This window comes from Anomaloglossus baeobatrachus, chromosome 2 (assembly GCF_048569485.1).
Source record: "Anomaloglossus baeobatrachus isolate aAnoBae1 chromosome 2, aAnoBae1.hap1, whole genome shotgun sequence".
Lineage (NCBI taxonomy): Eukaryota > Metazoa > Chordata > Amphibia > Anura > Aromobatidae > Anomaloglossus > Anomaloglossus baeobatrachus.
This window is the reverse complement of record NC_134354.1, coordinates 265,039,104-265,052,284: the sequence shown is the minus strand read 5'-3', so window position 1 is coordinate 265,052,284 and position 13,181 is coordinate 265,039,104. Positions and strand designations below refer to the sequence as shown.

Sequence of the window (13,181 nt, the reverse complement as noted above, 5' to 3'; positions counted from 1 at the left end):
CGCACATGCCCACCCCTGTGTTAGATTTGGCCCCCAGGCTGCTGCTCATTCTAAAATAAAAAAGCTTTACTTACCCCTGCAGCGTTTCTCCCCATGTCCCTGCTTCCACTGTGATCAGGCAGGCAGAGAGCTCAGCCTGCTGTGCTGATCACATGACCGCACTGAGAACCAGGAAGGAACAGAAGCACGGAGCCAGACAGGAGGGAGCTCAGCGCTGGAGGAGGTAAGGAAAGAGGGTTTTATTTTACTTTGGGCAGCAGGGGGACTTGTGCGATCTATAGGAGCCATGGGCAGCACTATGGGGGCGATATCTGACACAGGGGGACTTGTGCGATCTATAGGGGCCATGGGCAGCACTATGGGGGCGATATCTGACACAGGGGGACTTGTGCGATCTATATAGGGGCCATGGGCAGCACTATGGGGGAGATATCTAACACAGGGGGACTTGTGCGATCTATATAGGGGCCATGGGCAGCACTATGGGGGCGATATCTGACACAGGGGGACTTGTGCGATCTATAGGGGCCATGGGCAGCACTATGGGGGAGATATCTAACACAGGGGGACTTGTGCGATCTATATAGGGGCCATGGGCAGCACTATGGGGGCGATATCTAACACAGGGGGACTTGTGCGATCTATAGGGACCATGGGCAGCACTATGGGGCGATATCTAACACAGGGGGACTTGTGCGATCTATATAGGGGCCATGGGCAGCACTATGGGGGCGATATCTAACACAGGGGGACTTGTGCGATCTATAGGGGCCATGGGCAGCACTATGGGGCGATATCTAACACAGGGGGACTTGTGCGATCTATATAGGGGCTATGGGCAGCAGCATGGGGGCGATATCTAACACAGGGGGACTTGTGCGATCTATAGGGACCATGGGCAGCACTATGGGGGAGATATCTAACACAGGGGGACTTGTGCGATCTATATAGGGGCCATGGGCAGCACTATGGGGGCGATATCTAACACAGGGGGACTTGTGCGATCTATAGGGACCATGGGCAGCACTATGGGGGCGATATATAACACAGGGGGACTTGTGCGATCTATATAGGAGCCATGGGCAGCACTATGGGGGCGATATCTAACACAGGGGGACTTGTGCGATCTATAGGGGCCATGGGCAGCAGCATGGGGGCGTTATCTAACACGGGAACGTGTGCAATCCATAGGGGACCATAGGCAGCACAGGGGAACGTGTGCCATCACAAGGGGGCTATATTCAATATAAGGGGGCCATATCCAGATTAAGGGGGCTAATTTTAGGATGGGGGGCTATGAGGGACATATACCCTATATGATTTGTTAGAGGGACACTGGTATTATAAGATGGACCCCATTTAACATTAAAAAAAAAAAATTCTCTTTTCCTTCACCAAATTTGGGGGTGCGTCTTATAATCAGGTGCGTCTTATAAAGCGAAAAATACGGTATATATCATACAGCAGGGGTCGGGAACCTATGGCTCGCGAGCCAGATATGGCTCTTTTGATGGCCGTATCTGGCTCGCAGACAGGGCTCCTACCTGTCTATGGGCAAATGCCGGGGCCCTGGAGAGCCGGGGGGGCCCACTCGGCCTCGTCAGTTCTCCTGTCCCTTGGCCGGGGCCCACTCGCCTTTATAGTTCTGCTGCCCCCGGCCGAGTTCCGGGGACCGCAGTCCTCGGCAGGAATCTGCGGCACCGTCACTTTAAGGCGCGCAGACATCCTGTTTTGAATTTCATCTGTGGGCGGAGCTACCGCCTTCTCAGTCCCACAGATGAAGGAGGCGAGCTTCTGTCCGGCGCTGTGTGGGCCCCCTCTCCACCGTGACCTAATCGGGTAAATGCCCTGCCCGCCTCCCCATTATGGGCCCCGGTGAGCTGCTTCTAACCCCCCAGATGTATGCCCTGCCAATCCCCCCCCCGCCGATGCCGCGGGTGCTGTACCCGCCGAGCTGCGGGTGCAGGCCCCACAGAGCAGCAGAGTTGTGTGTATTTGTCTGTATGTAGCAGAGTTGTATGTGTTTGTCTGTATGTAGCAGAGTTGTATGTGTTTGTCTGTATGTAGCAGAGTTGTATGTGTTTGTCTGTATGTAGCAGAGTTGTATGTGTTTGTCTGTATGTAGCAGAGTTGTGTGTGTTTGTCTGTTTGTAGCAGAGTTGTGTGTGTTTGTTTGTAGCAGAGTTGTGTGTGTCTGTTTGTAGCAGAGTGTAGTACCATTGTTTCAGTCCAGTTGTGGCTTTATACAGCAGGGAGGAGCATTCCTTGCTGTACTAAGTGAACATTGGAGCGATTGATCTGTCAATGGCCCTTTAAAAACATATTGTACGGCTCTCGCGGAATTAAAATTAACATGTTGCAATCAAAGCAGACTTTTTTTCATTTGGGAGCGGGGTAGTCTTATACAGTGAGTATATCCCAAATTCTATATTTTTAGGGCAGAAGTTGGGGGTCGTCTTATACGCCCAGTCGTCTAATACGCCGGCATATACGGTATATATATATATATATTTGACTGACCCGAAGAATAATCCTGTCATCACTTTTACGATGTGGTGAACGGCGTAAAATAAAAGCAAAAAACAATTCCTGAATTACTATTTCTTTATTATTCTGCCTCACAATAAGCGATATAGAAAGCGATCAAAAAATTATATGTGGCCTATGGTACCAATAAAAACTCCACTTTATCCAACAAAAAACAAGCCCTCTCATGACTCTGTCGGCAGAAAAATAAAAAACCTATAGCCTTCAAAGTCTGGTGATGCAAAAAACCTTTATATTGCAAAAAAGTTTTTTTGTTTTTTTTTTAGCTTGATGGTAGTCAAATCTAAAAAATTACAAAAATCTAGTATCGCTGTAATCCTACTCGCCAAAGGCATAAAAGAGCCTAATCACATACCGCATGGTGAACGGAGTGAAAAATAAATAAAGAAAAGCCAATTTTTCAACTGCTGTTAATTTGTTTATTCTGCCTCCCCCATATCGCAGTATGGCATGGCTCATATTTATCCTGCGATCTCGGCTAAGTGCTTACACCAGGGATTCCATGTAAATATCTGAAAATCATGATTCAGATAAAATTCCCAATGGAAAATTCACTGTATTAAGGCAGAAGGAGCCACTTTGAACTCCTGATTGGCCTGTGATGTGGCAGTGTCCATCTTTCTATTTGTCTTTTAAGGCATGCACAAAAGTACCGTTATCAACACTTTTCTTCACCTTTGAGAAGACTAACAATATTGAAGAGAGGCCAAGCAGAGTCCAGAGTACCTCAGCTGCCTTATTAGTGAATGGATCCTTTGGGGGTTTCACCTGAATCACGTATTTTGGAGATGTACAGTAGATGGAAACCCAGATGTAAGTGCTTAGCATAGAGGACAGGAGAAATGTGAACTGATCTAAAATGTTTTGTACTTAAATCGCCACCAAATAGCATTCATCCCAACCCACGAAAACACAAGTCCTCACTCAGGTCTGTCATCTGTTAACGAAAATAAAGTGGCTGCCACATTGCTGGTAGCACAAAGGCTTTGGAAAAACGCTATGGCTCACCCCCACCAAAAAGAAAAAAAAGAAACCTAGCAAAATCCGTGCTCCCAATTCCAAATGCCCCCCTCTTGTCTAAGCCCCACAATATGCCTAAACCACAGTTAGCGTTCACATGTTTGATATTGTTGTAGTGAGGGAAGCTCGCATAATTTATGGAGTGCAGGTCTCCAGAAGCACAAGCTGGGTACAATGTACAATCACTAAAATGTACGGGGCACTAAAAGGGCTTATTTCCAATTTTTAATTTTGCAACATTCTCTGTATTTGAAAAACACTCATGGTGTCAAAGACAAAATTGTCACTGTACCCGTAAGTGAATTCCCAGAAGGGTGTAATTTTGAAAATGTGGTCCCTTGAGTGGGTGTCTGTCGTTCTGCCACTTAGAAGCTGTGCACATGGAGTTTCGCAAACTAATTTAGGAATAGCTGTGCTTCAAAAATCAAATGGCACTCCTTCCCTCCCGAGCCATGTGATTCAGCCAAAAAGTACTGTACAAGTACAGTCGCATGTAGGGTTTTGCCACATTCAGAAGAAAATAGGTAACAGATTATGGGGCCTTTTTACCTATTTACCTTGTGAAAATTGGAAATCTGGGGTTAAAACAACATTTTGTGGTTAAACTGAAATTATTTTTTCTTCACCGCTTAATAGTATAACATTTTGTGACACACTTGTGTTGTCAATATGCTCACTACACCCCTGGATGAATTCATTGAGTAGTGCAGTTTGCAAAATGGGGTTGCTTGTGGAGGGTTTCTGCTGTTCTGGCACCTCAGGGGCTGTGCCAATGTGACATGGCAACATAAACCATTCCAACCAAATGTGAACTCAGATAGAGTGCTCCTGTCCTTCTTCACTTTGCACTGTGCCTCAAAAGTTTTTTTTATATGACCACGTATGGGGTATTGGCATACTCAGGTGAAAATGGACCATACAATTTGTTGTGCAATTTCTCCTGTTACGTTTGTGAAAAGGAAAACATTTGGGTTACAGCAACATTTTTTCTTTAAAAATTTATTTTTTCATTTCACGTCCCATCATTATAAAATTCTGTGATGCACCTGGGGGTTCAAGGTACTCACCAAACATCTAGATGAGATCCTTGAGGTGTCTAGTTTCTAAAATGAGGTCACTTGTGGGGATCTCCACTGTTAAACATGGAATCTGCTAATGATTCCATCTAATTTTGCATTCAAAAATTCAAATGTCGCTCCTTCCATTCCCAGCCTTGCTGTTCACCCAACCAGTAGATTTCTACCACTTGTCAGGTATCGCTGTACTCAGAAGAAATTTCACAACAAATTCTATATTCTCCCACTACCCTTGTGAAAATACAAAATTTGGAACTTAAAGTAATATTTTTGTGGGTGAAATTTTCATTTTTTTCTTCCCACTTTGTTTTTGTTCCTGTGAAGCATTTGAATGGTAAATAAATCTCTTGGATGTGGTTTTGAGCAGTTTGAGGGGTACAGTTGTTAGAAAATACCCAAAAGTGACACCATTCTGTCAAGTTTCTCAAAATCACTTGAAATGTGATGTGGTCCCTAAAAAAAATGGTTTTGTAAATTTTGTTGGAAAAATTAGAACGGTTCAAAGTTTATCAGTAATTTCTAACTTCCTACTCCCAAAAAATTGTTTGAAGATTGTTCTGGTATAAAGTAGACACTTGGAAAATGTTATTTATTAACTATTTTGTGAGGGCATAATGCTCGGATTTAAGGGCATAAAAATTCAAAGTTTGAAAATTGAGACATTTTGGCTAAATTTCAGATATTTTCACAAAAAATGCAAAAAATATCATCTTAAATTAATCACTATCTTGAAGTACAATATGTCACAAAAATATTTCAGAATCACTGAGCATTCTAGAATTATAACTTGTCACAATTGAAAAAAAATGGCCCAGTCAAGAAGGTGAAAACCATCCTCTGGGGTAATGGGGTTAATGGCTTGCAATATGTTTTTTCCTGAAAATTTCCATATATACCTTTGATCATTGTGGTCAAACAGTTCTATTTTAGCCTTATGGGTTCATAGGACTTGTTTCCAAAATGCATCAGGCTTGTTCAGATGATTTTTTGCATACTTCTTAAAGGGAATCTGTTAGCTGGCTTTTGCTACCTCATCTAATAGCAGTTTGATGAAGGCAAAGAGATTCTGAATCTAATGGTGTATTACTTAGATTAGTGACCAGCTGTTCTAAGACAGTGAAATATTTTATATTTTGTATATAACTCAGCTCTGGGAGTTGGCCACACCAGCTGGCTTTCAGTGTACATTTCCATAGACAGAAACTGCTAATCACAGAGGGAGGCGGAGTCAGACTACAGCTCACAAGCTGCCCAGACATACTAATGATACAGTTAGGATGCTTAAACTAACATTGCAGGTTAACAAAAGGAGACTTTTAGATAAGAGACAGCTGGCTGTAAACTTCATACTAAAGGTGGTGTCACACATAGCGACGACGACAACGACGTCGCTGCTAAGTCACCATTTTCTGTAACGTAGCAGCGACGTCCCATCGCTATTGCTGTGTGTGATATCCAGCAACGACCTGGCCCCTGCTGTGAGGTCGCCGGTCGTTGCTGAATGTCCTGCTTCATTTTTTGGACGTTGCTCTCCCGCTGTGAAGCACACATCGCTGTGTGTGATAGCAAGAGAGCGACGACCTGAAGTGAGCAGGGAGCAGGGAGCCAGCGTCTGGCAGCCTGTGGTAAGCTGTAACCACGGTAAACATTGGGTAACCAAGAAGCCCTTTCCTTGGTTACCCGATATTTACCTTAGTTACTAGCGTCCGCCGCTCTCATGCTGCCAGTGCCTACTCTGGCTAGGAGTGCAGGGAGCCAGCGCTAAGCGGTGTGCTCTCACGCTGCCAGTGCCGGCTCCCTGCTCCCTGCTCCCTGCACACGTAGCTGGAGTACACATCGGGTAATTAACCCGATGTGTACTCTGGCTAGGAGTGCAGGGAACAGGGAGCCAGCACTGGCAGCGTGAGAGCAGTGGACGCTAGTAACTAAGGTAAATATCGGGTTACCAAGAGAAGTGCTTTCCTTGGTTACCCAATATTTACCTTAGTTACGTTTCCACGCGTTACTGCTAGCTGGGGGCTGGTTACTGGTCGCTGGTGAGATTTGCCTGTTTGACAGCTCACCAGCGACCATGTAACGATGCAGCAGCGATCCTGATAAGGTCAGATCGCTGGTCGTGATCGCTGCTGCGTCGCTATGTGTGACACCACCTTAACTCTTACAGTGTGCTGGCTTCAGATTGCATGGCAAAAACGTCCTGACAGAGTCCTTTTAATTTTATGCTGAGGACACAGGACTAGAGATGAGTTGACCCGTGGAAGTTCTGGTTCGCCGGGTTCAGCCAGAGTTTAGATAAAGCTCAGTTTGGGACCCGGACTTGACCTGAACTTGAACCCAGAGTTTGAACCCATTGAAAGTCAATGATTGGGCAGCCAGCCAGCCATAAACAGAGTATTTCCGGGAGAGGAAGGGCGGGTTTTATATTTTTAAATCTATCATCCAAAAAACTTTGTTTTTACCCCAATGAGATCCATTCAGAGACTACAAGGTGGCTCTCACTGGGCTGAGCATTGACTTTGACAATATTTAAGTGTGGTTAGCATACGGACAGCACCCAAACTCTGACACTGATGTTGTCAGTGTCACATCTTTACGCAGGAGAGGTTTTCTCCTTATGACTCCTCTATGAAGGCCATATTTGTGCAGATGTCTCTGAACAGTAGAACAATGTACCACAACTTCACAGTATGCTAAATGTTCCTGAAGGTCTTTTGTAGTCAAGCAGGGGTTCTCATTTGCCTCTCTAGCAATTCTATAAGCAGCCCTCACAGAAATTTTGCTTGGTCTTCCAGATCTTATCTTGAACTGCACTGTTCCAGTTAACTGCCATTTCATAATTACATTTGAGGAAAGGGCAACTAGAAAAAGCTTTGCTATCTTCTTATAACCTTCTCCTGCTTTGTGGGCCTCCACCATTTTCATTTTTAGGCTGGGGCCACACGGGGATTAGTGAGAATGCTCGCATGACACATGGTTCACACTCGCAGCATAGCGGGAGCTGAGTGCCATGCGACTGTGGTCCAATCCTGCGATCAGACCACAGCTGTGGAGAGGAGGGCTGGCACTGAGGAAAAGAAGGTCAGCGCTGTGGAGACGAGGGCCAGTGGAGCACCCCAGGGGGTCGGAGGAAAACACTAGTCACCGGGCCGGTGAGAATCAGGGGGATGCCATGGGTGGCCCTGCCCGGTTTCGTGACCCTGAGGTGTACAAGGAGGGAGAGGGTGGAATAAAAGTGTTGGATAATGGTGGAGGTTGATTTCGTGATATCACCTGCGGTATGCGGCCAGGGAACTAGCCGCTGCTGCTCTCGCTGTCCTCTGGGGTGGATGGTAGTAGCAGCTAAGGTGTTTTTGCTCCCCACAGGAGGATGATGAGGGGAATAGTAATGGCGGGCGCCAAGGTGCGGGGCGGCGGGGCCTAGAAGAAAAGGCAGACACAGTCTCTGCGTGTTCCAGGTGTTTTACTCAAAGTTCTTTAACCCGGTTACCGCTTCAGACTTACTGGCCACCGCTGTGATTGGCTCCGTCGAACCCGCATCTTTTAGAGGTCAGAGCCAATGAATTGGATGGCGGGACTAGCTTCCTGCGCTTGGTGTGGATCCCTGTGTCTTGAACCTCTTGGGGACCCTTGGGTCTTCTTACATGTGTCTACTCCCTGCCTGTATACAGATGCCATGGGACCTGCCTTGGAACACAACCTTGGATCCTATATGGCACTGTGCTCTGGGAACTGTGGGGGCCGGAGGGTCAGGCAATCCTCCAAGTCTGCAGATTTTGGTGGACGATCTGAAGTACAGTCCACCCTAGGATTCTGCACCCTGTCAGCAACGGTCCCGAGGGAGCAATGAAGATCTCCCCTCGGTGACTGTATTCACTCCTGTGTCCTACCAAAGTGAACGGTGAAACACGACTGCTGTCTTCCTCTCCTGCTGGCGAACTCACTAACTGTTGTGTTGGCTCCTACTTCCCCCTGGTGGTTGCTCCTCCTGTCCCAGGTCCCGCCACTAGTGGATTGGGGATGCCAAGTGTGGTGGTATCCTAAAGACCCAACCATGTTGGCAACCCCGTTTGACCCGAACGCAGCCCAGTCCATGATAAAAAAAAAGATCAACCCTATTTGTGTGTGTATGAGTTGTGAAAGTGAAACCGGCACCGACCTCCTCCAGACTCGGGTTGAGCACTGCACCGTGAGGTGCAGTATCCTGTGGCGACTGAAGCCTCAGGGGTGCCACCCCAGCGCTGCAGAGGAGAGGGAGAGATTTATCTCCCAATTTCCTCCGTTGCTGGCTGATGCGAGAATCACATTGCATTGCACTCACATTACAGTGGAGTGCAGTGTTAAGCGGGCATTACACGCTACGATATAGCTAGCAATTGCTAGCGATATCGAGCGTGTAAGCACCCGCCCCCGTCGTGTGTGCGATATCGTGTCATCGCTGCCGCAGCGAACATTATCGCTACGGCAGCGTCACACGCACTTACCTGGTCGTCGTCGTCGCTGTGACTGCCGAACAATCCTTCCCTCAAGGGGGAGGGACGTTCGGCATCACAGCGACGTCACCGCGATGTCACTTAGCGGCCGGCCAATCAAAGCGGAGGGGCGGAGATGAGCGGGACGTAATATCCCGCCCACCTCCTTCCTTCCGCATTGCGGCCGGCGGCAGGTAAGGAGACGTTCCTTGCTCCTGCGGTGTCACACACAGTGATGTGTGCTGCCGCAGGAACGAGGAACAACATCGATAATCAACCATTACCGATTTTTGAGTTTGGGACGACCTCTCCATGGTGAACGATTTTCACCATTTTTGAGGTCGCTTAAGGTCGCTGGTAAGTGTCACACGCTGCGATATCGTTAATGACGCCGGACGTGCGTCACTAACAACGTGACCCCGATGATAAAACATTAACGATATCGTAGCGTGTAAAGCCCCCTTTACTCTAGCCCCCATAGATTTGAATGGGTGCGAGTGAAACAGGATCACATTCCACCCGCAGCATGCTGCAATTGTTTTCTCAGTCCGATTAGGGCTGAGGAAAAAATTGCTCATGGGAGCTGCCCCATAAAGTAATATTGGTCTGAGTGGAATGCAATTTTTTTATCGCGTTTCACTCGCTCCGTATTACTCGCCGTGTGTGCTAGCCCTTAGTTATAGACAACTGCTTAGAAGAACCCATGGATGCTGTTTTGTTGGCACAAGGTTGGAAGTTTTTATAAGGCCCCTTTCACACGTCAGTGATTCTGGTACGTTTGTGCCTTTTTTTAACGTACCAGAATCACTGACATACGCGTATGCCTGGCTCATGAATATTCATGAGAGCAGGAAATGCCGACCAGGAAGTAGGTGCTGAGAGCGGTGGGCGGACGCTGTAGAGCTGAGGACTTCAGCACCATGGACAGCATCAGTGAAGGCAGGTGAGTAATGTCCATGTGCAATCACGGGATCATGGATCACGGATTGCACATGGACAACCCACGTGTGCCGTGAATCACGGAACACGGAGGGACATGTGCGTGTTTTACACGTCAGAGAAGAACGTCAGTGTTTTTCACTGACGTGTGAAACGGGCCTAAAGCTGTGAAATCTGCATCACCTGGCCTTTCCTAATGATGATAGTGAACAAGCCATAACCTTAAGGCCTCTGCCACACTCACGTGAATTTCACGCACGTGCCGAGAGACACGTATTTTCCCTGCGTGTTGCGTGCAGGTAAATACGTGTCTCTGGTACGTGCGTGACACGTGTGTTCTACGTGTGCTATCCGCGATAGCACACGTAGAATCAGTAATTATTATACTCACCTGGTCCTTCCTGCTGCCGCGCTGCTGTCCGTGGTGCTGATCCTCGGTCTCCAGCCCTCCCGTCTCCCCGCTGCTGCTGCTGGCAGGCAGTGAAGTGAATATTCTATGAGATTAATGAGCGGCGGTCGGCAGCAAGAGGCAGCAGCGGCAGAGACAGGAGGGCTGGAGAAGGTGAGTTAATGTTTTTTATTTTTTTCCCTGACATGTGTGTTTACTCCGGCGCGTGTCACACGGGACCGCATCCACACTACACCCGTGTGGTACGGGTGCGGGCCGTGTAACACCCGTGCTGCCGGAGAAAACACTGACATGTCAGCGCTTTGAAAAGCGCACACGTACAAACGCACACGGACACACGTTCCGTGTGGTTTTACGTGTGTGTGCCTGCTACCATAGGGTAGCATTGCTGTACATGTCTCCGTGCCGCCGGTACGTGTAAAAAATGCCAAACACGTGCCGGAGGCACGGATGTGTGGCAGAGGCCTCACAGTGTGATTAAGGTCTGAAACCTTGGTCTGTTATCTGAGAACACAAATCTCGAAGGGTGTCCAAACATTTGCATTGGACCATTTTCCTTTATGTAATTTTTAAAATGTGAAAGATATATATTATATATTTACAATGGAAATGTGTCATCTTTAACTTCATGCCCCTTAGAGATCATTTCATCTTCGACCTGCTTAACTGTTCACAATAACAGTAATTTTGACCAGGGGTGCCCAAACTTTTGCATTCCACTGTATTTATAGGAATAGGACTTTAAAATCTCAAATAAAAAAAATATATATATATATAAATGTTGAATCTCTTTGTGATGTAAAATGTAGAGTTATATAATTTTAGCTATCAGTGCCCTTGATTGGGCAGCCATGAGTTGTATTTTTGTACAGGCCACCCTGGCATGTCCCTATCACCCCACCTTTATCAGCCTTTATAGTTCCTACATGTTTGCAACTGTTCCATATCCAACAACCAGCTGCTTATATTTTTATGCCAGATGATGTTTTTATTTTTTAGCACTGAATCCACCTGTCCTGTTCCCACACTGATAGCGGACATACTTTCTCTATATAGTGCTATCGCCAACCTTTGAGCATTGCTGAGTCAGACGGAGACATGAGGAAGATGCTGCTTTGGGCGGGTAAGAACTATCAATAATTGGAATGTCCATTGATATTTACACATTGGTTTGTTATATTGATGCCATACTCAATCTACAGTATCTCTGCAATGATGATTCTTTCACCTTCTTGCATGAACTGAGGTTTGAGGATCTTTGCTAAATGTCATTATGTAATTTGTTGTCATTCTATTTTTTTTTCTATGACACAGGTCTATTCCTGCTGCTGCATGTTCAGCTGGGTAAGATATTGACTTATTTGCTTCAGGAAATAAAGTTGTAAAAAAAGGGAACAAAATAAAAAAAATGTGAATAAACATAATACAGTGGAAGAACAAGTAAATAGTATAAGGAGTGGAGCAAGTACCATCTCTGCCATTGAGATGGACGTCACTGATTTCCGCAGCACCTGCCCCTGCCCATTTGAGTATCCCGGCATGCACTGGGAATTGTCAAAGTAAATATCATCAAAACAAAAGTAGTTAAAAAAAAAAGTAAAGCAGTTAGAAAAATGATATTGTAGTATACTAGATAAGTAATTGAATTATTACAAGGTCAAATCCCCATAAGGTGACTAAAGAAATAAAGTAAGACAAATATTTTATAATATTTTAGAAAAACAACCTCACACACAGCTCTATCAAATGAAAAATAGAAAAAACATGGCGACACAGTCAATTTTTTTTAACTAAATTCTAAATAAAAATAACCATACTGGTTTGGTATTGCCATAATTTTACTAGGTAATATTCCCAGGTAATTTTAACTGCACCATGAATGCTGTAAAAAAATAACAAAAAAAACAACAACAATTGCATAATTGCGTTGCTTTTTTTCTTGTTTTACAATGCATTATATGGTAAAATAATTGCTGAAATTCAAAACTGCAACAAGCCCTCATATGGATATGTGTCATGCCAGGGCAAATGAATGCCCGGCATGCGGCGTGAGAGGAGGGAGTACACTAAGAAGATGTAAAGAAAGGCCCTGGTACTTGGGAGAGAGGACACCTCCTGCAACTCACCTGATTCTGTACCCTGCACTCTTTAATGTCCTATACGGGTCCTTCTGCCCATTGATGTCACGTATTTAGTCCCTTGCTTGCCCTGATCTCACCCTGGCTAGTGAGAAGGCTGGTGAGAGCGCTAGTCTCACCACTGCTATAATACAACACAACGTAAGGGAGACAGACAGAGAGAGAGAAAATAGATACAAAAATGAAAACACTCCAAGCTCCTTCAATGAGCTAAACACCACAGCTGCACTTGTCACGACTTCTCGACTTCAGAGTCAAGCTCCTTCAAAAGTGGTCAGCATTGAAATGAGAATCTAAAATATCAAGCGTTAGATGTAAGACATGTGACATTATATAGTGTGGGAGAGTGATCAGAAAAGAGCTGCACCTGAGATCAAGGCTGCCAAGAACAGCCAGATAGAAAAGAGTGCTTAACCCCTACAGCACTAAACGAAAGTAGATACACTCAAATGCAAGTTGTGGACTTGTGCACAATGAGGTGTTGTGACGTTTTGATCCCAGACTCGCCAGAGGTCTCCCCAGAGTGAGCCACACTCATATGGCTGTAAATAATAAAACAAAGTTGTGGCTCTTCGAGGAAAAA

The 13,181-nt window shown here is 45.9% G+C and overlaps 1 protein-coding gene across 2 annotated transcripts in view; it reads left to right on the top strand.

The window, feature by feature from the left end:
- Positions 1-13,181, top strand: part of LOC142289822 (acidic mammalian chitinase-like) — a 67,112-nt gene that overhangs the window by 27,100 nt on the left and 26,831 nt on the right. The window contains exons 2-3 of one of the 2 annotated variants that reach the window (XM_075333751.1): positions 11,460-11,583; positions 11,775-11,804. In XM_075333751.1, the coding sequence (XP_075189866.1) occupies positions 11,559-11,583; positions 11,775-11,804 (55 nt within the window). In that variant the 5' untranslated portion in view covers positions 11,460-11,558. The remainder of the gene's footprint in view (positions 1-11,459; positions 11,584-11,774; positions 11,805-13,181) is intronic. The other variant, XM_075333752.1, reaches the window with a different exon arrangement.